Consider the following 23,139-nt stretch of genomic DNA (forward strand, 5'->3'; position numbering starts at 1 on the left):
ATCTCTTCTTTTCATATTTTTCTCCTTCTTTGTTACTCCCTCCTATGTAGGAGTGAAATTTAAACAGCTTAACTCAGACTTAAGGCCAGGCCCATTTATAGCACTGATGACACGTGTCAAAAAATCAATTGCAGTGCTTAACCTATGCAGGTCCCCAGGCTACTCTACTCGGAATTTGACAGCATCACCGAAGAAGAATAAAGCATCCCAGCAATTATGGGAATCCAGCACCAACCAGGCTGCACCGACAGAGCTCTGGATACAGGCACCAATGACCTAGGTGTGCAGACATGGGTAAGGATGTAGGAGTAGACAGAGGTGTAGACAAACAGATGTAGCCATGGATGTAGGTGTATAGGTGTCAGTGTAGGTGTAGATACAGATATACAGGTGTAGGTGTAGTACAGGGGCAGACATACAGACGAGGATATGGATAGGACATAGAAGACACAGGTGAGGTAGGCAGGCAGACACAGGTGTAGCCATCAGATGTCAGTGTGGCTACAAGAGGAAAGCATCCCAGGGTTGGCAGCACCTTCTACGAGCCTCCTGCCCCTCAAGCACCAGCCCAGGAGTCAGCCTCTAAGCCCACACATGGGGCAGGGAGTGCAGAAGACCCAGGTTCCAGGCGTGGTTGGGGTGGGCGGCACTGCTCCGATGCTTCCGTCTCCTCCACGTGCCCCACAACTGACCTCACCCCGTAACACAGTGGAGGGCACTGGATGTGGGGAGGGGGTTTGCCACAATCAGAGACCACACAGGACCCCCTTCTGGCCTGGCATCATCTCTTCCAGCATCTCCTGGGCAGCTAGACACGGCCAAGGTGACCTGGAAGCCACTGGGCCAAGGACACTGCTCGTAACGCCTCCCACACCTGCCCCTTCACGGGCTTTCCTCGCTGTGTCTACTGCCACAGTTCATGGTCAGCCGAGCCTGACTCCCCCAGACCCCCACACGTCACACCTCCTCCAGGAACGAGATGGAAGCGAGCCTGTAGGTTTGGAACCAGCGAAGACCAAACAGCCTGCCACCACGTGTGGGCCTCACTGGATCCTGAGTCAAAACGCAAATGAACTCAGAGTTCTGACACTGAGGTGAAAACTGGAAATTTGAATGCAGGCTAGGTATTTGATGATACTGATCATTATTACCTTCAGTGTGATATGGCATTAGGATATCACAGGTTAAAAAGAAAGAATCCTAGTATTTTAGAAATATTTCAAGGAATATTTATAAGGCAATATATAGTTTGTTTCAAGTGATATGAGAGGTGTAGCCCGGGGGGTCACGGAGGGCAAGGCCGGGCCTGGGTCATTCTCGTCTTTCTATGTTCAAAATTCTGCATAAGAAAAAGCAAGAAACAAATCCCTCCGCTGCTCTGAGGGGCCAGGGAGGCCTGCTGGGTGGGGCGGCGCCCCTGCAGCTGCCGTGCTGCCAGGACAGTCCAGGCCGGGCGCCCCCTGAGGGCAGCCTGAGGCAGGCAGGCACGCTGCCCGTGAACACGTTTCTGAGTGGGCCTCTATTAGAGGCAGGAGCCGTCACACTACTTCCAAAGAATCAGCTTTCTGACTGGATTTCCACACAGACTGGTTCTCATGGTGCCCTGGGAAGAGCTTTTCCATGAACGCCGTCCATGTGTCTGGAATTTCCCAAAAGTCCGCCTCCTAGGTGGTAGGTACGTGCTGGTTCTCGGACCAGCTGGTGAGCCGATGCTCCGGCTCCTCCAGAAGACCGCCTACACCCACGGGTTCCTCAGGCACCCAGAGGGTCTGCGAGGTGCTGGGAGGCAGAGGACACGTGGAGCAGCCCCTCCCCATGGGAGGCATGCAGTCTGCACGGAGGCGGTGGCACGCAACCGCATAAAGGTGACGCCCTGTAGTGCCAGTGATTCCGGGCAACCGAGGGAGGGGCAGGTTGCACTTGATGACTGGCGTGACTGGGGCTGGGGGTCTGGAAGGCTGCATGGAAGAGGCGGGCTCTGAGCCAACCTCGGAAGAATGAGGAGTGACAGGGGCAGTGTGTGCCAGTGGAGGAGCATCCCAGGGTGGGAGGGCAAGTGCAGGGCCGCCTGCACGGTGCATACTCCAGGGGCAGGAGGGAGGCAGCTGGCAGAGCGTCCAGGCAGAGGGCAGGGAGGGAGGGGATGAGCCTGCAGAGGCCTCGCGGCCTGGGATCAGGTCAGGGACCTGGGTCTCCACGTTTTGAGCAAAGTCAAGACAACGTCTTGAAAGGGGAGGGCAACACGGTCTGACTCAGGGTCTGAACGTGCACAACTGATTGAGGGAAGATGAGGGGCCACAGGGAGACCGGGGGAGGCCCCCACAGTGCCCTGGTCAGGGTGGGCGGACGGCCCGGAGCAGGACGGGGGGCAGTGGAGAGGCATGGCAGGAGAAGGGGTCCTCATGGCTGGACACAGATGGCCAGAGGGACGGCGGATGCATATGCTGCCCCAGCCTGGCGGGCCCCAAGGACAACACTGGCACTGGGGCCCTGCGGATGTGGCCGAGACCCAGTGAGCCGAGCGCCAGGCATGGAGACAGTCCCGGAGGCATCGGCACGGAAGGCTGGGGGTGTTTCTGGAGCACGAGGACCCTGAGAGCACGCGGTGACGGCACAGGACACAGGCTGTGCAAGTCGGGCGGCCCTGAGGCCCTTGGTGATGAGGGAAGGCGCCAGGGGGCTGGGCAGGAGCCAGGGTCGGAGCTGCTGGGATTATTCCGGTGGGGAGCTGGGTCCCAAGTGAGGTGCCCCAGGAGCTGCTCCTCACCGTCTGGCACTGATTCCATCCACGGGCCTGGGGACCCGCGCGGCCGCCACTCACACCCCGGCAAGGAGGCGGCGGCTGCAGATTCCTGTCCTGTCCCGCATTTGCCTCACCTGAGTCTCGGAACAGCCCAGAAGGCACCCCGAGGTGCGTCCGACTACCCTGGGGAGAAGCTGTGCGGTGAGCACCTTACCCACCCTCCTTCTCGGGAAGCTTGACCGGGTGCCCCCAGCGGCCCTCAGTGGGCACTGCCTGAACGGCCAGGTGAGGCCCCGCGTCTGGAGAGGCCCACGGGAGACAGACGAGCCGGGCCGGGCCACACCTGGGGCCCAGAGACGACCGACTGTTCACGGTTGGTTCCACTGACGTTCCCCAGAACCATCCACTCAGCAGTCAAGAATTTTAGATTTGGGAACATTTTTTGTTTTTCCTATGTTTTTTAATGTTTGAGCGACTTGAATAATTTTGCTCATCAGAGCTATATCACCCCCGTCAAATAATCTTCAGTGATAGTAAACCCATTACATTTAAGACACATAAGCAAAGAGATAAATGCTGACAGCAGGGAACTTATCACATCTAGGAAAAATCCTGGGTAGAGCCGATGGCTGTATTTTCTGAACAAAAAGCTGGAAGGCATCATGTGAGGCAAGGTTGGATAACAGGTGAGAACCTAAAGCCTGCAGGGCCCAGGTACCCAGGCCCCACCCAGGGTGTTCCTAGGATCTCTCTCCCCCACCCAGGAAGGAGGGCTCCTCCGCGGGTGACCACTCCCTCCAGGCCTGCCGGCTCCCCGGCACTCTGGGAGGGTCCAGACACAGAGGTCTGAGGGGCTAGGCTGGCAGCGGGGTCTCTGGGCCCTGCCGCACCTCGGGCCCCTCCTGTTCACCCAGGAGGGATGGGAAGTCACTGCGGAATGTGCAGGGTCTTGAGAATTCAGGCTGAATGATGGGTGGGGCAGTGTCCTCCCTGAGGGCTCTGGGAACAACCTGGTCCGGCCTCCAGATGGTCCAGAAGGAAGCCTGAGGAAGCAGGCAGGCTGTTTCGGGAGAGACCACATCTTACTTGCGCACAAGCCCTCGGGCTGGCACACACCGCTTGGCAAGAGGACAGCCTGGCTTCTGAACTCCACTGCAGGCCGGTGGGCAAGGGGCAGAGCCTGTCTGTGCCGGGGCATTGCTGCGGCCGGGCGTTGCCACGGCCAGACGCCGACTGCAGCCTGTGGGATGTCCTGCTGTGTGGGCGGCCACGTGCTAACTGGGGGTGGCACTTGTGGTTTCACTCACTGGCTTGTTCAGCCAGAAAGTTTGTGGTAAGAAAACTTTAAAGGAGGAAAATGCACGACCAGCCTGTCTTTGCCCAGAGAGACCACGGGCATCAGAGGGCACTGGGAAGGGCTTGCCGCGGGTGTGCTCCCCTTGCGCTCCACTCCGCAGGACTCCCACTGCAGCGGGCCTTGTTCCGCTCCAGAGGCGGGCCGAGGGCTCAGGGCACAGCCACCAGCTGAAGCCACTTGGGAGCACGACCTCGGGCCCAGCCGCTGTCCCTCCCACTCGCCAAGGTCTCCCCAGCAGCCCCCGGGCACTCTGGAGACAGGAGGCCAAGTCAGGGACATACGGGCATGCCCACGTCCACAGCCGTGGGGACCACCATGGACAACCGGCTCTGCAGGCTGCCTCTGTCTGTTGGGGTCACGAGGACCAGAGAGACTGAGGCCCCTCCAAAGGCAGAGCCTCCTCTGCGGCCCTGAGAGGCTGCCAGGCCCTTCAGGTCTGCACCCAAGTCTTGTCCACCAGCTCCCACAGCCGTGGGGCAGCCCTGTCCTCGGGGGCCAGGAGGGTGTTGTCCCATGGGACTGCCTATGTCCACCACCCACTGATGACTCGCCGCCTGGGCTTCTCGGCCACGTGCTGATGACCACGGCTTACCTCTCCAATGCCAATCTCGCAGGCGGAATTCTTCTGCAGGAATGCAGCCCAAACATGAGATCTTTGTTGGGAGGCATACAGATGCAGCCATGTCCCTCAGGCCCTGATTCAGCAGCTGTTGGGCAGTGTCTTCTCTGCTGAGGTGATGAGCCCCTAGGCTTCAAGTTCACCTTCTATTCTATGATCTCTTCCTATCAACTTCACTTGAAATAATTTTTAAATTGTCCTTGGAGAACAAGGATGGCTTCCCTGCCCTTCATCCAGTTTTGAATAATCCATCTAATTTGTAAAGAGGATGAAAATGTAAATGGCAAAGGATTCAAGTGTCCCCTGTCCATCAGGAAGCATCAGAAGAGAACGGCGCCAGGCAAAGCCTGGCCTTATTACTCCACGCTAAACGTTGATGGGGAGATAGCCCTGAGCTGAGTGTCACATTCCTTCTCCTTTTTATGGGACAGCCAAACATACAAAAGCCCTTTTCTTTAAAGAATGGCATCAGATTCTTGTCAAGTAATAGTTGATCTATTAAGGCTCAAGCTAATAGCTGGTGAAATCTTGCCGCACAGAATCTCACATTGCCAATTAATCTGACGTAAAGGCAGCTACCGCACACTGTAGAAGGGAGGGAGGCATGATCTCCTAGAACATTAAGCCTTGTGACAATCAGCAAGAATTATTGACATAAAGCTGCATTATCTGCAGAGTATCTTTCATCCAATCGAGGCAGAAAGAGAAAATGAAGGGAAACCAGCCAAGATGAGGAGATGATTTCCTTCTCCAGCCCGTGAGTGTAGCAGGTAAATGGTCAAGTCCCAGAGGTATGGCCCGGGAGGCTCGACAGGAAATGAACTTCACACGCAAGAAAGTGCCCGGCGAGGGTGAGAGCAGGAGGTGTGTCCCGTGCCGTGGCCTCCCTCACCGCAGTGCCGCCCGCTCACTGCGAAGCAGATGGGCCGTCCTGCACTGGCAGTTCCCAGACACACGCTCACACATACACACAACATGCATGTACATGCTCACACATGCATACACACCCATATACACACAACACACAAGATGGCACAGTAGCGTCCCCAAGGGAAGGGCCCCCAGCACAGGGCACTTGGCAGCCGAGTGGCAGGTCGCTGTGACGGTCTGAGTCAGGAATCCGGTGGGTGCCTCACGCCTGCTTTAGCCATGCGGAGCTGCTAGGCCCCAGCAGGACCGCTGGTCAAGCCCCACCTGTGTGTCTCTGTAAGCCGTGACCCTAAACACGGGCACCCACCCTGCGTTCCAACCCTAAGGCCAGGAGCGGACGTCAAGGCGGACCACGGGTCACACTGCCTGGGTGAGGAGGTCAGGAATGGGCAGCACGTCTCCATGCAAAGTCCTTAGCCACGTGCGAGCCTGCCGCGCCGGCTGCTGAGGACTCTCTAACGTCACAGGGGCCTTCCGCAGCCAGAGGCTTCCATTTGCTGCCTTTGATACGCGGCCTGCGGTTTGAGTTCAAGAGGCCTCCCGCCCAGTTGTGGTAGGAAGCTGCTTCTAGTGGACGAAACCACTGTCAGCAGCCAGCAGCCTGGCAGACTGACCTTGTTGGGAGACGTGAGCATGGGGAGAGAGCCCAGAATCAGCAGCAGAGGCGGGTCAGGCTTTGACGGGGCCCCTTCCGCACTGTGAACAATCACTGAAAGATGATCAGCATCCGAATTGCAAAGAAACACCTGAACAAAGCACACTAAATGCAAAAGCAGAGTCACAGATGTGTGTGTACACACCTGCATGCACACATGCGTGTGCATGTGGCCAGCTGGACATGGTCTTCCCTTTGAAACACGGCGTCTATTACTTGAGGGACACACAACACTGTCACAAAGCACAGCTGTCAGGTTCACAGGTGAGGATGACCACCTGTCCTCCGCTGGGCCTGACACGGGCCCGTCACACTCACCACCAAGCGGGGGCGAGGGAGGGGCTCTGCTGCTGAGGAACCCTTCCCTCTGGGGGAGGCTCCTACCCCAGCACTCAGGCTGCTCTGGTGTGAGATAAAGCCTGGAGCCTTACCAGGTGCAGAGCAGCTCCCTGTCGGCCCCCAGCCCCACCCACCCCTGGGGAGCCCACCGCGGCTGCCCAGCCCCACCAAGGATGGAGCCGCTCCGACACACCATGCTCTGAGCGGCAGAGAGGCCAGCCTGCAGGCGACGCGGCCAGGACTGAACAGCGGGGTGGGCGAAGTTCGGGGCTTGTTTGGTGGAGAACTGCCCTCAAACTCGAGTGTCCAGCTCGGGACCCTGCCCCAGAGAGCTGGCTCCTGGTGGCCCCACACACCTGGATGCCAGGGGTGCCTGCCTCTGAGTGTCCAGGTGGAGGTGAGCACAGGAGAGCAGGGCCCCTCGGGGAGCACCAGGGACAGGGACGAGACTACTCACTCGGTCTCCGTCACGATGTAGCCGTGCTCCTCCTCCTCCTCGGAAGACTTGAGTGCCAGCTGCTGGCCTTCCCCAGGGTGCCCCTGGGCACCCGCCCCGAGGTCCCGGGGCTCCTGCGAGGGCCCTGGACCCCAGGGGTGAAGCTCCGTGGGCCCATCCGCCCCGAGTTCCAAATGCTCTCGGGAGTAGGTCTGGCTCTTCACGTTTTCCACGCCAGCATTCTCCTCCTCTGAGGTCCGGGGTGCCTCTGATTTCCTGATCTCTGTTTTAAAGGACTCTGCAAGATGGGGTGCTCCAGGCAAGAATCGAGTCCCAGGATCCTGCAGGAGGTCCCCAGGCTTGAAGCTCAAATGACGGACCTAGCAGAGGGGAAACTCCTATGAGAGGGTGTCCAGAAGAAAGACCGTCAGCTTACCCAGTGGGAGGGCCACCGAGCCAGCATCCCTGTATGGGAAATGCACAGGTGACCTGTATTTAGAAGTGTGTCTAGACGAGAAATCTTCAAGCAAATGCACGATGGGGTTTATAGTCAGAGTCACTTCATGGCATGTTCTGTGTGTCTGTCACAAACGGCACAGCTTTCTGAAGAATCTCGTGTCATCTGTGTAGCTACATTTGACGTGTGTACATCATTGCGTCTGTGTTTTAGGCAATAACCCGTGTTGATTCTGACACCCTAACTGACCCTTTGGAAACAATGAGTACCTAATAATGACAGTGACAACACCAACTTGCATCTAACGAGCTCCCTGAGTGCGCCGAGGCAGGGGGTCACCGTCACGCCTAGCCCGGAGCACCGTCATGCCCAGCCTCCTCATGACACCCACAGGAGCTGGTCCTCACATGTGAGTGCCATTTCCTGGGCACAGGGTCCTCAGAACCACTGACACCCCACCCAATGGCGTCACCTTACACCCTCAGCGCTGATCACACTCCAGGCACCGCACTCACCGCCCCGTGCGGACCCTCCCCTCTAAGTGCCCCCCCACAGGCACGGGACAGGTGTCCTCTCTGATCTGTGGACTCTGGGGCTTACAAGGTTCGTAGTTTGCATGAGCCCACAGAGGCAGTGATTGGCACGTCCCGAATTCAAACCTGGGTCTAACTGACAAGGAGGATGCTGTGCTAAGCCACATGCCCACAGACACCCACGTCGCCCCCTGGGGACCGGCGGGCCCCTCCTGCTGTGCACGGCAGCCTCCAACCTGGGGGCTGACCCCGAGCCAGCAGGTGGCTCTTTTTCCCCAGGATGTGACACCTCCGATGCTGTATTAGATGGGAATGGGAAAACTGGGCTTATTCTACAACTCACTTTACCAAAACACTTTTATTTAGGAAACTTAAGGCCAATAAGCAATAAAGCAAGTTAATTATTTCTTTATGACTGAACACTGTTCCTAATTTTCCCTTTTCTGTTTTGGAATAAAGAAACCAGTAGTCGGATGAAAACATTTGTTCAAATTCAGATCCGTAAGGCCGAGTCCACAGCACGGTAGTTACCATCAGGGATGGAACCTCAGGCTTTCGGAGGAAAGAGAGCTATGTTCTCACTTAAACTGTGTTCTGTGGGAGGCGGAGACAGAAGGTGTTAAATAAATAAGGGCTCAGAAAATACAACCCTCAAATGCCCTTCTGGTAAAACTGCTTGAAAATGTTGCCCACGTAACAAAGAAACAAATCGAATCTGACTTATCTAGAATGAAACAGTTGTGGCAGAAAAGCCTGGGGTATTCACAAAGGGCAGGTTCGGGAATCTGGGGAGTCGTGTGTTGCTGGGGATCCTGCACTGTGGGCGCAGTCTCACTCAGCCTCTGCTCATCTCCCTCTCTGCACCTCAGCTTAGGCCCTGGGCCTCCCCCCTTGACTCCGAAGGGCACCCCACTTCTGAGAGACGCTCGAGAGAACCGCTGATGTCTTCTCCTCCCAGCTAACAGACACTGAAGCGAACACCTTGAGGACAATCCAACAGAAGCGGCACTCAGCCGAGCCTTGTCTCCACTCTACCCAAGTGGGGCCTCGTGGGACCACACGATGTCGGCGTCGGCGCTCATGAACTCATTCTCTGCATCCCTAAGACTCGTGCACAGGAGCACATTTCTCAAACAGGAAGACAACAAGCCGCTTGGTGGGCGGGGTGGCCTGTGACTGGGCCGTTCCCAGACTGCCTCTTCCCTGCGCAGGCCTACAGACCCTCTGCAGGGCTGGGGACGCACCATACCGGTACCGCCCAGCCCACGTCACTAAGGGGCGCTGGATAGGTGGCTAGCGCAGCTGCGAAGTTTTTATTCACTTCATTTTAGTGAATTTACCCTTGAGTTTAAGGAGCCACAGGTGGCTCGTGGCTGCTGTGTCAGACAGTGTTCGGCTAAGAGACCTGGAGCCCGTGCAGGTCGCTGCTCAGCAAAGTCCCAAACTCAGTCCCCGCAGGACGACCTCAGTATGTCCAGTGGGCACTTGCTGGCATCACTCCCCATCCTTGGGTGGAAATCCTAAGGAATACTGACTTCCTCCTTCGTGTAAATCACACTTGTCATATTTCTATGATAGATAAACACTAATATGTAATCTGAAAATAGCTGTATGTGTCAAAATACACACAATTCTGTGTATACTTTACATTTTTTCTCAATTTAGGGATTACGAAGGTTTTTTGGTATCCTTATACCAAAAAAGATAATCTTTGCATTTGTGAATGTTCCCAACCACATATCAAAAGATTATCAATATGGTTCTAGGTTTAACATGAACCGAACGTGAGGAGATGCCCCACCTTACCTCTTTGTAAACTCTACTGTCCTTGTCTTGTGCTCTGTTACCTGTAGAAGACAGAAACATTACCAGACTCCCAGTCAGGATGTCATCACAATGTGTCACAACATGAAAATGACAGCCACACAGAATCCGTCTTTACAGGAGACTAGGCACAATGATGTTGCCCCATTTCTGCTATAAAGCAAACCCTTTCTGTTTATAGCACAATAATACTGTTCCATAGGCTTCATGGAAAAGGAGGGGGTTCCCAGCTCAAGGACAGACATGTAGCCACTCAAACAGCATGTCACCTGTCCCGCAGACCCACATGTTATCCTCAGCATTTGCTCATGGCAAAAAAAAAAAAAAAACTCCTGTGCCAGGAGTAGTTAGTAGTTACAAAAAAGTAAAGTGACACGTCTAACCCAGACCAGTCAAGTTAGGATGTCTTCAGAATCCATCACTTTTCTGCAGTAGTTTCTCTAAATAAATATCCTACCTGAAAAATTGCTCACGTTCTCCTGAAGCCACCTACCCACCTGTGCCACAAGGCTTCCCATCAGTGGTCTCAAGCCACACGTGCCTCGCACGGCACCTGTCCCAGTGGGGGTCAGGGTCTTTCCTACATCCTCCTATCAGCCAAGCCATGCCTCGGGCATTCAAGCAAGCCTCGGTCCCAACCCACAGCAGAAAGGAATATGCATCCTTCACATGTGTTTTTGGCACACGTTTTCTGTGTGCATACTGTGTGCAAAGCACCGAGCTATATGCTTTAATGTAGTTCCAAGACTGAGAAGCAGTCAGGATAGAGAGGGCCAGTCATGAAGGGAAACAGCCTGCCCTGCTCGGCCTTCTGCCCCAGGATTCCGGCTGCCACATGTGTGTACACTGTGAGCACGCATGTGCATGTGAGTGCATGTGTATGTGTGGGTACATGGATGTGTGCACATGTGCATGCCTGTTTGTGTCTTGGTTGAGGGAGCATCTCTGCTTTCTTCATGAAGCAGCATCAGAAGGTGGAAGTGAGCCTTACACAGGTGTCCAAAGGAACATTTTCACTTTGTTATTCAAATATCTTACTAAATTCACTTGCACAGTCCAAACAAAAACACTTCCTGCCACTCCTATCTTTTTTCTATCTCTGAGCATCAGCACACACAGTAATTTGCTTTTTGACATAATTGCTCTGGTGAGCTTGACCTGTTAAGAAAACTTTTAGAGGCAAAAGTTCAAACAGATAATAATCACTAATACAAGTCCCCCTCTCCCTGGCAGAAAGACCACAAAATGGCTTGGTCACCCCATCTGAGCTCTGTGGCCTTGTTCCATGTCAACCACAAAACTAAGTGACCCGTGGCTGGAAGGCTCACCGGGAATGTCTCCATAGAGTGCAGCTTCCGAGCTGTCGGCCTGCCCCCTCCATGTGGCTCCGGCCCCTCTCCCAGCACCTTCCTGCTCCTTGTCTGCACCCACACCTTGCACCACGCCTGTGATCACGTGGGCCATCTTGTCAAGATCCAGGGGGCTCAGACTGTCCACATCCACCTGGTGCGTCCTCAGGTCTTTCAGGAGATTGTGAATAAATGCTTCTAAATGGGCACACACAAAAACAAACACAAATAAATCAAGAGATGCACAGCCAGCATTAGAACCAGGAGACAAGGTCGGTCAAAGAGCTCTTACAACACGGGCCTAACAGGCACCACCCAGCGGGCCCCACAGAGAACTGCGGATTAAAGAACCAAGTGGAAATTCGACCAAGGAAGTCCGAGTATTGGAGCTTTAAAAACTCATTGGATGAATTAACAGTAGACTGGACAATGGGGAACAAGGGGTTAGTGAATTTGAAGACAGATAATAGACATTATTATTATCTGAAGAACAGAGTGAGAAAGATTTAAAAGTAACCTGTGGGACGGTGTCAGGCCTGACATCCTGTGCCTGGAGTCCAGGATGGCTGGGAAAGGATGGGATAGAAAATTCCACCAATTTCCCCAGCTGGTGAGGAGCATTAACCGAGAGATTCAGCACCCAGGAAAGCCCAAGGAGGCTACCCACGAAGTGCCTGTTGGACTCCTGGGACCTTGTAGGAAGGCGCCTGTCGGACTCCTGGTCACAAGATATAGGGAGTACCTTGTGAGAATGACATACTTGATGTGACACATTATATATTCGATAATATACATTAGTTCAGCTGTTAAAGAAAACATTCATTCAGAAATCTATGTCCAGGGAAGATATCCTTCAAATGTGAGACTGCCATTTTCATAAAAATCTAAAGAAAAGAACTGAGAGAATCTGTTCCCAACACACCCAAGCTACAAGAAATGCTAAGAAATGACACCAGGTGGAATGCAGACCTGCTGAGCGCTGAAAAGCTCCTGAAAGGGCAGGTATGTGGGTGTATGGAAAAGCCTGCTGTCTTTCCTCCCCTTCATTCCCCCAAAAGGCATCTGGCTCTTCTACAGGAAAATTTAATGACATTTAATTCAGCATTTACAAAACACGTAGATGTAAACTCCCTTTACAGGACAAGGGGATGGGTCATGCTGCCATGCAGTGCATCTGCGTCATGTGAAGGTGCTGGCATGGACCCGGGTGCAGCCCTCACCCGAGGCGCTGCACACATGCCTTTATCTAGATTCCTACAATATTCCTATAATAACCAATGACAAAAAAGTAAACATGCCAATAAAAACAGGCAAAAGAGCTGAACAGATACCACACAAAAGAAAATAACTAAATGACCATTAAGCATGTGAAAAATGTTCACTCTCGCTAGTAATCACTGAAGGTTAACTAACTACATTAAGCATATTTCATGTCTGCTGAAGTGACTACATGTAAAGATACTGAGACGGATTTTCTCAAGATGGTGGCATGAGTAGGGCGGTGGAAATCTCCTCCCAAAACCATATATATTTTTGAAAATACAACTATTCCTAACAGAGAGACCAGAAGATACAGCACAACAGCCAGGCTACACCTACATCTGCGAGAACTCACACCTCATGAAGAGAGTAAGATACAAGCCCTGGCCCGGCGGGAGCCGAGCGCCCCTCACCCCAGCCCCCGGCGGGAGGAGAGGAGTCGGAGCGGGAGGGAGACGGAGTCCAGGACTGCTAAACACCCAGCCCTAGTCATCCAGACCGGAGCGCAGACACACATCACATGGTGTACTGGATACTAGGGAAACAGAAAAGTAAAATCCAAGGCAGACTGCAAGCAGGTACCCACAGCCGGCTATCCTGGGACAAAAAGAACAGCAGGTACTTTAAAAGTCTTAAAGGGACAAGGGTTTAACAGATGGACAAAATCGTCCCAGCACACTCAGCCTAGCAGGCTGGGAACTTTAAGAAACTTCAGGCACCCTAACTGCTTGGGTGGCAACACAGCTCTGAAACCCTCACGGCAATAAGCACCCTGCCATTCTCCCCCACCGGCACTGCAAGCAAACCAGCTGACCCACCACTGCTGCGGACCAGCCAGGGAAAAGCCTCGCCCACAGCAACCACATACAGTCTTCTCCCAGTGCGCAGCTAACCAGGCCAGACCCAGAGGCTGCCAGAACACAACTGCCCGGAACAGACAGAGGAAGCCAGAGCAAGGACTGGAAGGCACAAAGGGGTGCCATTCTCACAGGAGAGCACACACCGCATGCCTGTAATCCCAGGCAGTGCCCTAGGCCATCCCAAGGGCCGCCCCGCCCACGGCAGCTCAGAGATTAACCCAGAGACTGCTCCCGGTGTGCAGGTAACCAGCACAGGTAGCGAAGAAGGGCAAGGTGAACAGCAAGCAGGAAGGGGCTTTGTTCTTCCAGCTGACACAAGTGCTACTTGCCGGCAATCGCTTCTATCACCATGAAAAGGCAGAAGAACCTGTTCCAGTCCAAAATCACTCAAACACCAGACAGAGGGCCTGGGGAGACTAATATAACCAATCTTCCTGAAAAAGAATACAAAATAAAGGTCATAACCATGCTGATGGACCTGCAGAGAAATATGGAAGAGCTAAAGGACCAAGTTAGGAGGAAGATAACAGAAATGAAACAATGAATGGAAGAATTTAAGAGTAGACTGCATGAGGTGCAAGAGGCCATTAATGGAATAGAAATCAGAGAACAGGAACACAGAGAAGCTGAGGCAGAGAGAGATAAAAGGATCTCTAGGAATAAAAGAATTTTAAGAGAACTGTGTGTGTGACCAATCCAAACAGAAATAATATTTGCATAATAGGGGTACCAGAAGAAGAAGGAGAGAAAAAGGGATAGAAAGTATCTTTGAAGAAATAATTGCTGAAAGCTTCCCCTAGTGGGTGAAGGAAATAGGCTCCCAGACCATGGAAGTCCACAGATCTCCCAACAGAAGGGACCCAAGGAGGACAACACCAAGACACATAATAATTAAAATGACAAGGATCAAAGACAAGGATAGGGCATTAAAAGCAGCCAGAGAGAGAAAAAAGATCACCTACAAAGGAAAACCCATCAGGCTATCATCAGACTTCTCAACAGAAACCTTACAGGCCAGAAGAGAATGGCATGATATATTTAATGCAATGAAATAGAAGGGCCTTGAACCAAGAATACTGTATCCAGCAAGATTATCATTTAAATTTGAAGGAGGAATTAAACAATTCCCACATAAGCAAAAGTTGAGGGAATTTGCCTCCCACAAAGCACCTCTACAGTGTATTTTAAAGTGACTGCTCTAGATGAAAACACTCCTAAGGCCAAATAGATGTCACCAGAGAAAATAAAATCACAGCAACAAAAGCAGACCAACCGAATACTAACTAAAGGAAAAAAATAAAATCAGCTATCCACCAAAGCAGTCACAGGAAACACAAAAGAGTAGAGAATAAAGCAACTAACATATAAAGAGTGGAGGAAGAAGAATAAGAAGGGAGATAAGTAAAGCATCATCAGATTGTGTTTATAAAAGCGTAGTAAGTGAGTTAGTTAGATGATGAGGTAGTAAAGAAGCTACCCTTGAACCCTTGGTAACAACGAATCCAAAGCCTGCAATGGCAATAAGTACATATCTATTGATAATCACTTTAAATGTAAATGGACTGAATGCACCAATCAAAAGACACAGTAATAGAATGGATAAAAAAGCAAGACCCATCTATATGCTGCTTACAAGAGACTCACCTCAAATCCAGAGATATACACAGACTAAAAGTGAAGGGATGGAAGAAGATATTTCATGCAAACAATAGGGAGAAAAAAGCAGGTGTTGCAGTACTAGTATAGAACAAAACAGACTTCAAAACAAAGAAAGTAACAAGAGATAAAGAAGGATATTACATAATGATAAAGTGGTCAGTCCAACAAGAGGTATAACCATTATAAATATATATGCACCCAACATAGGAGCACCTACATATGTAAAGCAAATGCTAACAGAATTAAAGGAGGAAATAGAATGCAATGCATTCATTCTAGGAGACTTCAACACACCACTCACTCCAAAGGACAGACCCACCAGACAGAAAATAAGTAAGGACACTGAGGCACTGAACAACACACTAGAACAGATGGACTTAACAGACATCTACAGAACTCTACACCCAAAAGAAGCAGCATACACATTCTTCTCAAGTGCACATGGAACATTTTCCAGAATAGACCACATACTAGGCCACAAAAAGAGCCTCAGTAAATTCAAAAAGATTGAAATTCTACCAACCAACTTCACAGACCACAAAGGTATGAAACAAGAAATAAATTGTACAAAGAAAACAAAAAGGCTCACAAACGTATGGAGGCTTAGCAATATGCTCCTAAATTATCAAAGGATCAATGACCAAATTAAAACAGAGATCAAGCAATATATGGAGACAAATGAAAACAACAGCACAATGCCCCAACTTCTGTGGGACACAGCAAAGGCAGTCCTAAGAGGAAAGTATACAGCAATCCAGGCCTATTTAAAGAAGGAAGAGTGATCCAAATGAATAATCTATAGTCACAATTATTGAAACTGGAAAAAGAAGAACAAATGAGGCCCAAAGTCAGCAGAAGGAGGGACATAATAAAGATCAGAGAATAAATAAATAAAATTGAGAAGAATAAAACAACAAAATAACCAATGAAACCAAACGCTGGTTCTTTGAGAAAATAAACAAAATAGGTAAACCCCTAGTCAGACTTATTAAGAGAAAAAGAGAATCTACACACATAAACAGAATCAGAAATGAGGAAGGAAAAATCACGACAGACACCAGAGAAATACAAAGAATTATGAGAGAATACCATGAAAATCTATGTCCTACCAAACTGGATAACCTAGAAGAAATGTACAACTTTCTAGAAAAATACAACCTTCCAAGACTGATCAAGGAAGAAACAGAAAATCTAAACAGACCAATTACCAGCAACAAAATTGAATCGTTAATCAAAAAACTACCCAAGAACAAAACCACTGGTCCAGATGGACTCACTGCTTAATTTTATCAGACATTTATTTTTTTTTTTTTATTTTTTTATTTTTTATTTTTTTATTTTTATTTTTTTATTGAAGGGTAGTTGACAACAGCATTGCATTACATTAGTTTCAGGTGTACAACACAGTGACTCAACATTTATATACATGATATTTCTAGGTACCAGGTATCACCATACCAAGTTGTTACAATATTTTGACTATATTCCTTATGCTATACATTACATCCCGGTTACTTATTTATTTTACAATTGGAAGTGTGTTTATATATATATATATATATATTGTGAGGGCATCTCTCATATTTATTGATCTAATAGTTGTTAACCACAACAAATCTCTGTATAGGGGGGTCAATACTCAATGCACAATCATTAATCCACCCCAAGCCCAATTTTCGTCAGTCTCCAATCTTGATGCATAATGAACAAATTCTTACATGGAGTACAAATTCTTACATAGTGAATAAGTTACATGGTGAACAGTGCAAGGGCAGTCATCACAGAAGCTTTCGGTTTTGTTAATGCATTATGAACTATACACAGTCAGTTCAAATATGAATATTCATTTGATTTTTAAACCTGATTTATATGTGGATACCACATTTCTCTATTATTATTATTTTTAATAAAATGCTGAAGTGGTAGGTAGATACGAGATAAAGGTAGAAAACAGAGTTTAGTGTTGTAAGAGAGCAAATGTAGATGATCAGGTGTGTGCCTGTAGACTATGTGTTAATCCAAGCTAGACCAGGGCAATAAAACATCCACATATGCAGAAGATTTCTCTCAGAACATGAGGGGGGAGGTTCTAAGCCTCACCTCTGCTGCTCCCCATTTTCTCACCAGATGGCCCCCTGCGACTGTGCCTGTCTTAGGTTGTTCCTCCCTTGAGGAATCTTACCTGTCTCTGGCTAACCAGTCATCTTCCGGGGCCATACAGGGAAATGTTAAGTTGGTAAGTGAGAGAGAAGCCTTATCGTTTGAAAAGGTTAGCTTTTTACTTCTTTGCATGTTTATGCCCTGTGGCTTCTATGCCCAGCATTTGTCTTGAGGTATCTTTACCACTTGGAAGAATTATGATACTCGGTAAATTCGACATGTGGCACGAGTTCTATTTAAAGGTTGTGATTAGGTAGGAAGAAGAAAAGCTACAGAAGTAGCAGGCAGAAGAAAACCTGGGAAGATTGATTATTTCTTTGACATATCTTCTTGTAGAGTAACTTCAGCATGGATAGGTTTTAAACGACTAATTAAATTGTGCACACACATTAACATAATAGGAATATAGTTACCTAACCAAAGCATACCTGTAATTACCAGCCATCTCCAGTGAAACCAAGAAAACCAGTTAGGCACCTTAGGCATTTGTGAAAACTTATCTATGATATGGTGGATATTGTCCGACTGAACTTAAACAGTCTGAGAGAATTCAGATAAACTAGAACACCCCATTCCTGGGGACTGTTCATATCCCATATGTTCTTTTAACGATAAATAGTCTGTGGTTGTAAGATTTTGGAGTGCTACAATTTGCACTTCTCCTAATTCTTGGTTGAGTTCCAACAGTATAGATCCAGTCCAATTTTTGTTTTACTGTATGCACAGGCCAGCCTAGATATCTCCTTCATCTTTCCCATGGCAAGTCCAGGAACTGGTGGGATGAGTGCATCTACACCTGTGACAGTGTGTGGATCTTTGTTGAAGTTTTTTTTTTTCTTTTTCTGATCATCTTCTGTCATGAGTCTTCCCGAGAGTGCTGATGTTGGAAGTTCTTTTTCATATCGTATCTTAGTTCATTTTCGGAGTAGCCAAATTAGGCTTTGATCCTCTGTATAAACACAAACAGACCCTTTGCCTACACTTTTATATGTCCTTTATATCATTGTGTAGAACTCATTAGAGGTCACCACATAGGAACTGCATTTTTTTTTAATCATTAATCTACACTTACATGACGAATACTTTGTTTACTAGGCTCTCCCCTATACCAGGTCCCCCCTATATACTCCTTTACAGTCACTGTCCATCAGCGTAGCAACCTGTTGTAGAATCACTACTTGTCTTCTCTGTGTTGTACAGCCCTCCCCTTTCTCCCACCCCGCTATGGATGCTAATCTTAATACCCCCCTACTTCTCCCCCCCTTATCCCTCCCTACCCACCCATCCTCCCCAGTCCCTTTCCCTTTGGTACCTGTTAGTCCATTCTTGAGTTCTGTGATTCTGCTGCTGTTTTGTTCCTTCAGTTTTTCCTTTGTTCTTATATTCCACAGATGAGTGAAATCATTTGGTATTTCTCTTTCTCTGCTTGGCTTGTTTCACTGAGCAAAATACCCTCCAGCTCCATTCATGTTGCTGCAAATGGTTGGATTTGCCCTTTTCTTATGGCTGAGTAGTATTCCATTGTGTATATGTACCACATCTTCTTTATCCATTCGTCTACCATTGGACATTTAGGTCGCTTCCATATCTTGGCTATTGTAAATAGTGCTGCGATAAACATAGGGGTGCACTGATCTTTCTCATACTTGATTGCTGCATTCTTAGGGTAAATTCCTAGGAGTGCAATTCCTGGGTCAAATGGTAAGTCTGTTTTGAGCATTTTGATGTACCTCCATATTGCTTTCCACAATGGTTGAACTAACTTACATTCCCACCAGCAGTGTAGGAGGGTTCCCCTTTCTCCACAGCCTCGCCAACATTTGTTGTTGTTTGTCTTTTGGATGGCAGCCATCCTTACTGGTGTGAGGTGATACCTCATTGTAGTTTTAATTTGCATTTCTCTGATAATTAGCGATGTGGAGCATCTTTTCATGTGTCTGTTGGCCATCTGTATTTCTTTTTTGGAGAACCGTCTGTTCAGTTCCTTTGCCCATTTTTTAATTGGGTTATTTGTTTTTTGTTTGTTGAGGCGTGTGAGCTCTTTATATATTCTGGACGTCAAGCCTTTATCGGATGTGTCATTTTCAAATATATTCTCCCATACTGTAGGGTTCCTTTTTGTTCTATTGATGGTGTCTTTTGCTGTACAGAAGCTTTTCAGCTTAATATAGTCCCACTTGTTCATTTTTGCTGTTGTTTTCCTTGCCCGGGGAGATATGTTCAAGAAGAGGTCACTCATGTTTATGTCTAAGAGGTTTGTGCCTATGTTTTCTTCCAAGAGTTTAATGGTTTCATGACTTACATTCAGGTCTTTGATCCATTTTGAGTTTACTTTTGTATATGGGGTTAGACGATGGTCCAGTTTCATTCTCCTACATGTAGCTGTCCAGTTTTGCCAGCACCATCTGTTGAAGAGACTGTCATTTCGCCATTGTATGTCCATGGCTCCTTTATCAAATATTAACTGACCATATATGTCTGAGTTAATGTCTGGATTGTCTATTCTGTTCCATTGGTCTGTGGCTCTGTTCTTGTGCCAGTACCAAATTGTCTTGATTACTATGGCTTTATAGTAGAGCTTGAAGTTGGGGAGTGAGATCCCCCCTACTTTATTCTTCTTTCTCAGGATTGCTTTGGCTATTCGGGGTCTTTGGTGGTTCCATATGAATTTTTGAATTATTTGTTCCAGTTCATTGAAGAATGTTGCTGGTAGTTTCATAGGGATTGCATCAAATCTGTATATTGCTTTGGGCAGGATGGCCATTTTGATGATATTAATTCTTCCTAGCCATGAGCATGGGATGCGTTTCCATCTGTTAGTGTCCCCTTTAATTTCTTTTAAGAGTGACTTGTAGTTTTCAGAATATAAGTCTTTCACTTCTTTGGTTAGGTTTATTCCTAGGTATTTTATTTTTTTTGATGCAATTGTGAATGGAGTTGTTTTCCTGATTTCTCTTTCTGTTGGTTCATTGTTGGTATATAGGAAAGCCACAGATTTCTGTGTGTTGATTTTGTATCCTGCAACTTTGCTGTATTCCGATATCAGTTCTAGTAGTTCTGGGGTGGAGTCTTTAGGGTTTTTTATGTACAGTATCATGTCATCTGCAAATAGTGACAGTTTGACTTCTTCTTTGCCAATCTGGATTCCTTGTATTTTTTTGTTTTGTCTGATTGCCGTGGCTAGGACCTCCAGTACTATGTTAAATAACAGTGGGGAGAGTGGGCATCCCTGTCTAGTTCCCGATCTCAGCGGAAATGCTTTCAGCTTCTCGCTATTCAATATAATGTTGGCTGTGGGTTTATCATAGATGGCCTTTATTATGTTGAGGTACTTGCCCTCTATTCCCATTTTGCTGAGAGTTTTTATCATGAATGGATGTTGAACTTTGTCAAATGCTTTTTCAGCATCTATGGAGATGATCATGTGGTTTTTGTCTTTCTTTTTGTTGATGTGGGGGATGATATTGATGGACTTTCTAATGTTGTGCCATCCTTGCATCCCTGGGATGAATCCCACTTGGTCATGGTGTACGATGGTTTTGATGTATTTTTGAATTCGGTTTGCTAAAATTTTGTTGAGTATTTTTGCGTCTACGTTCATCAGGGATATTGGTCTGTAGTTTTCTTTTTTGGTGGGGTCTTTGCCTGGTTTTGGTATTAGGGTGATGTTAGCTTCATAGAATGAGTTTGGGAGTATCCCCTCCTCTTCTATTTCTTGGAAAACTTTAAGGAGAATGGGTATTATGTCTTCCCTGTATGTCTGGTAAAATTCCGAGGTAAATCCATCTGGCCCGGGGGTTTTGTTCTTTGGTAGTTTTTTGATTACCACTTCAATTTCGTTGCTGGTAATTGGTCTGTTTAGATTTTCTGTTTCTTTTTGGGTCAGTCTTGGAAGGTTGTATTTTTCTAGGAAGTTGTCCATTTCTCCTAGGTTTCCCAGCTTGTTAGCATATAGGTTTTCATAGCAGTCTCTAATAATTCTTTGTATTTCTGCGGGATCTGTTGTGATTTTTCCTTTCTCATTTCTGATACTGTTGATTTGTGTTGACTCTCTTTTCCTCTTAATAAGTCTGGCTAGAGGCTTATCTATTTTGTTTATTTTCTCGAAGAACCAGCTCTTGGTTTCATTGATTTTTGCTATTGTTTTATTCTTCTCAATTTTATTTATTTCTTCTCTGATCTTTATTATGTCCCTCCTTCTGCTGACCTTAGGCCTCATTTGTTCTTCTTTTTCCAATTTTGATAGTTGTGACATTAGACCGTTCATTTGGAATTGCTCTTCCTTTTTTAAATATGCTTTGAGTGCTATATACTTTCCTCTTAAGACTGCTTTTGCTGCGTCCCACAGAAGTTGGGGCTTAGTGTTGTTGTTGTCATTTGTTTCCATATATTGCTGGATCTCCATTTTGATTTGGTCATTGATCCATTGATTATTTAGGAGCGTGTTGTTTAGCCTCCATGTGTTTGTGAGCCTTTTTGCTTTTTTTGAACAGTTTATTTCTAGTTTAATGCCTTTGTGGTCTGAAAAGTTGGTTGGTAGGATTTCAATCTTTTGGAATTTACTGAGGCTCTTTTTGTGTCCTAGTATGTGGTCTATTCTGGAGAATGTTCCATGTGCACTTGAGAAGAACGTGTATCCTGTTGCTTTTGGATGTAGAGTTCTGTAGATGTCTATTAGGTCCATCTGTTCTAGTGTGTTGTTCAGTGCCTCTGTGTCCTTACTTATTTTCTGTCTGGTGGATCTGTCCTTTGGAGTGAGTGGTGTGTTGAAGTCTCCTAGAATGAATGCATTGCATTCTATTTCCTCCTTTAGTTCTGTTAATATTTGTTTCAGGTATGTTGGTGCTCCTGTATTGGGTGCATATATATTTATAATGGTTATATCCTCTTGATGGACTGAGTCCTTTATCATTATGTAATGTCCTTCTTTGTCTTTTGTTACTTTCTTTATTTTGAAGTCTGTTTTGTCTGATACCAGAATTGCAACACCTGCTTTCTTCTCTCTGTTGTTTGCTTGAAATATCTTTTTCCATCCCTTGACTTTAAGTCTGTGCGCGTCTTTGGGTTTGAGGTGAGTCTCTTGTAAGCAGCATATGGATGGATCTTGCTTTTTTATCCATTCTATTACTCTGTGTCTTTTGATTGGTGCATTCAGTCCATTTACATTTAGGGTGATTATTGAAAGGTATGAATTTATTGCCATTGCAGGCTTTAAGTTTGTGGTTACCAAAGGTTTAGGGTTAGCTTCTTTACTGTCTTACTGTCTAACTTAACTCGCTTGTTGAGCTATTATAAACACAATCTGATGATTCTTTATTTCTCTCCCTTCTTATTCCTCCTCCTCCCTTCTTCATATGTTGGGTGTTTTGTTGTGTGCTCTTTTTAGGAGTGCTCCCATCTAGAGCAGTCCCTGTAGGATGCCCTGTAGAGGTGGTTTGTGGGAGGCAAATTCCCTCAACTTTTGCTTGTCTAGGAATTGTTTAATCCCTCCTTCATATTTAAATGATATTCGTGCTGGATACAGTAGTCTTGGTTCGAGGCTCTTCTGTTTCATTGCATTAAGTATATCATGCCATTCTCTTCTGGCCTGTAGGGTTTCTGTTGAGAAGTCTGATGATAGCCTGATGGGTTTTCCTTTGTAGGTAACCTTTTTTTTCTCTCTGGCTGCTTGTAATACTTTGTCCTTGTCTTTGATCTTTGCCATTTTAATTATTATGTGTCTTGGTGTTGCCCTCCTTGGGTCCCTTGTCATGGGAGTTCTGTGTACCTCTGTGGTCTGAGAGGCCATTTCTTCCCCTAGTTTGGGGAAATTTTCAGCAATTATTTCTTCAAAGACATTTTCTATCCCCTTTTCTCTCTCTACTTCTTCTGGAATGCCTATGATTCTTATATTATTCCTTTTAGATTGATCACTCAGCTCTCTTAAAATTCTTTCATTCCTGGAGATCCTTTCATCTC

General features: G+C 47.7%; 1 protein-coding gene across 3 annotated transcripts in view; it reads right to left on the reverse strand.

Annotated features, from left to right (window-relative positions):
- Positions 1–23,139, reverse strand: part of PTPRN2 (protein tyrosine phosphatase receptor type N2) — a 723,823-nt gene that overhangs the window by 381,663 nt on the left and 319,021 nt on the right. For all 3 annotated transcript variants that reach the window (XM_036899584.2, XM_036899583.2, XM_036899582.2), the window contains exons 7-9: positions 11,222–11,440; positions 9,876–9,916; positions 7,101–7,459 (exon numbers count right to left, since the gene is read on the reverse strand). In XM_036899584.2, coding sequence (XP_036755479.2) covers positions 7,101–7,459; positions 9,876–9,916; positions 11,222–11,440 — 619 coding nt within the window. The remainder of the gene's footprint in view (positions 1–7,100; positions 7,460–9,875; positions 9,917–11,221; positions 11,441–23,139) is intronic.

This window comes from Manis pentadactyla, chromosome 7 (genome assembly GCF_030020395.1).
Source record: "Manis pentadactyla isolate mManPen7 chromosome 7, mManPen7.hap1, whole genome shotgun sequence".
NCBI lineage: Eukaryota > Metazoa > Chordata > Mammalia > Pholidota > Manidae > Manis > Manis pentadactyla.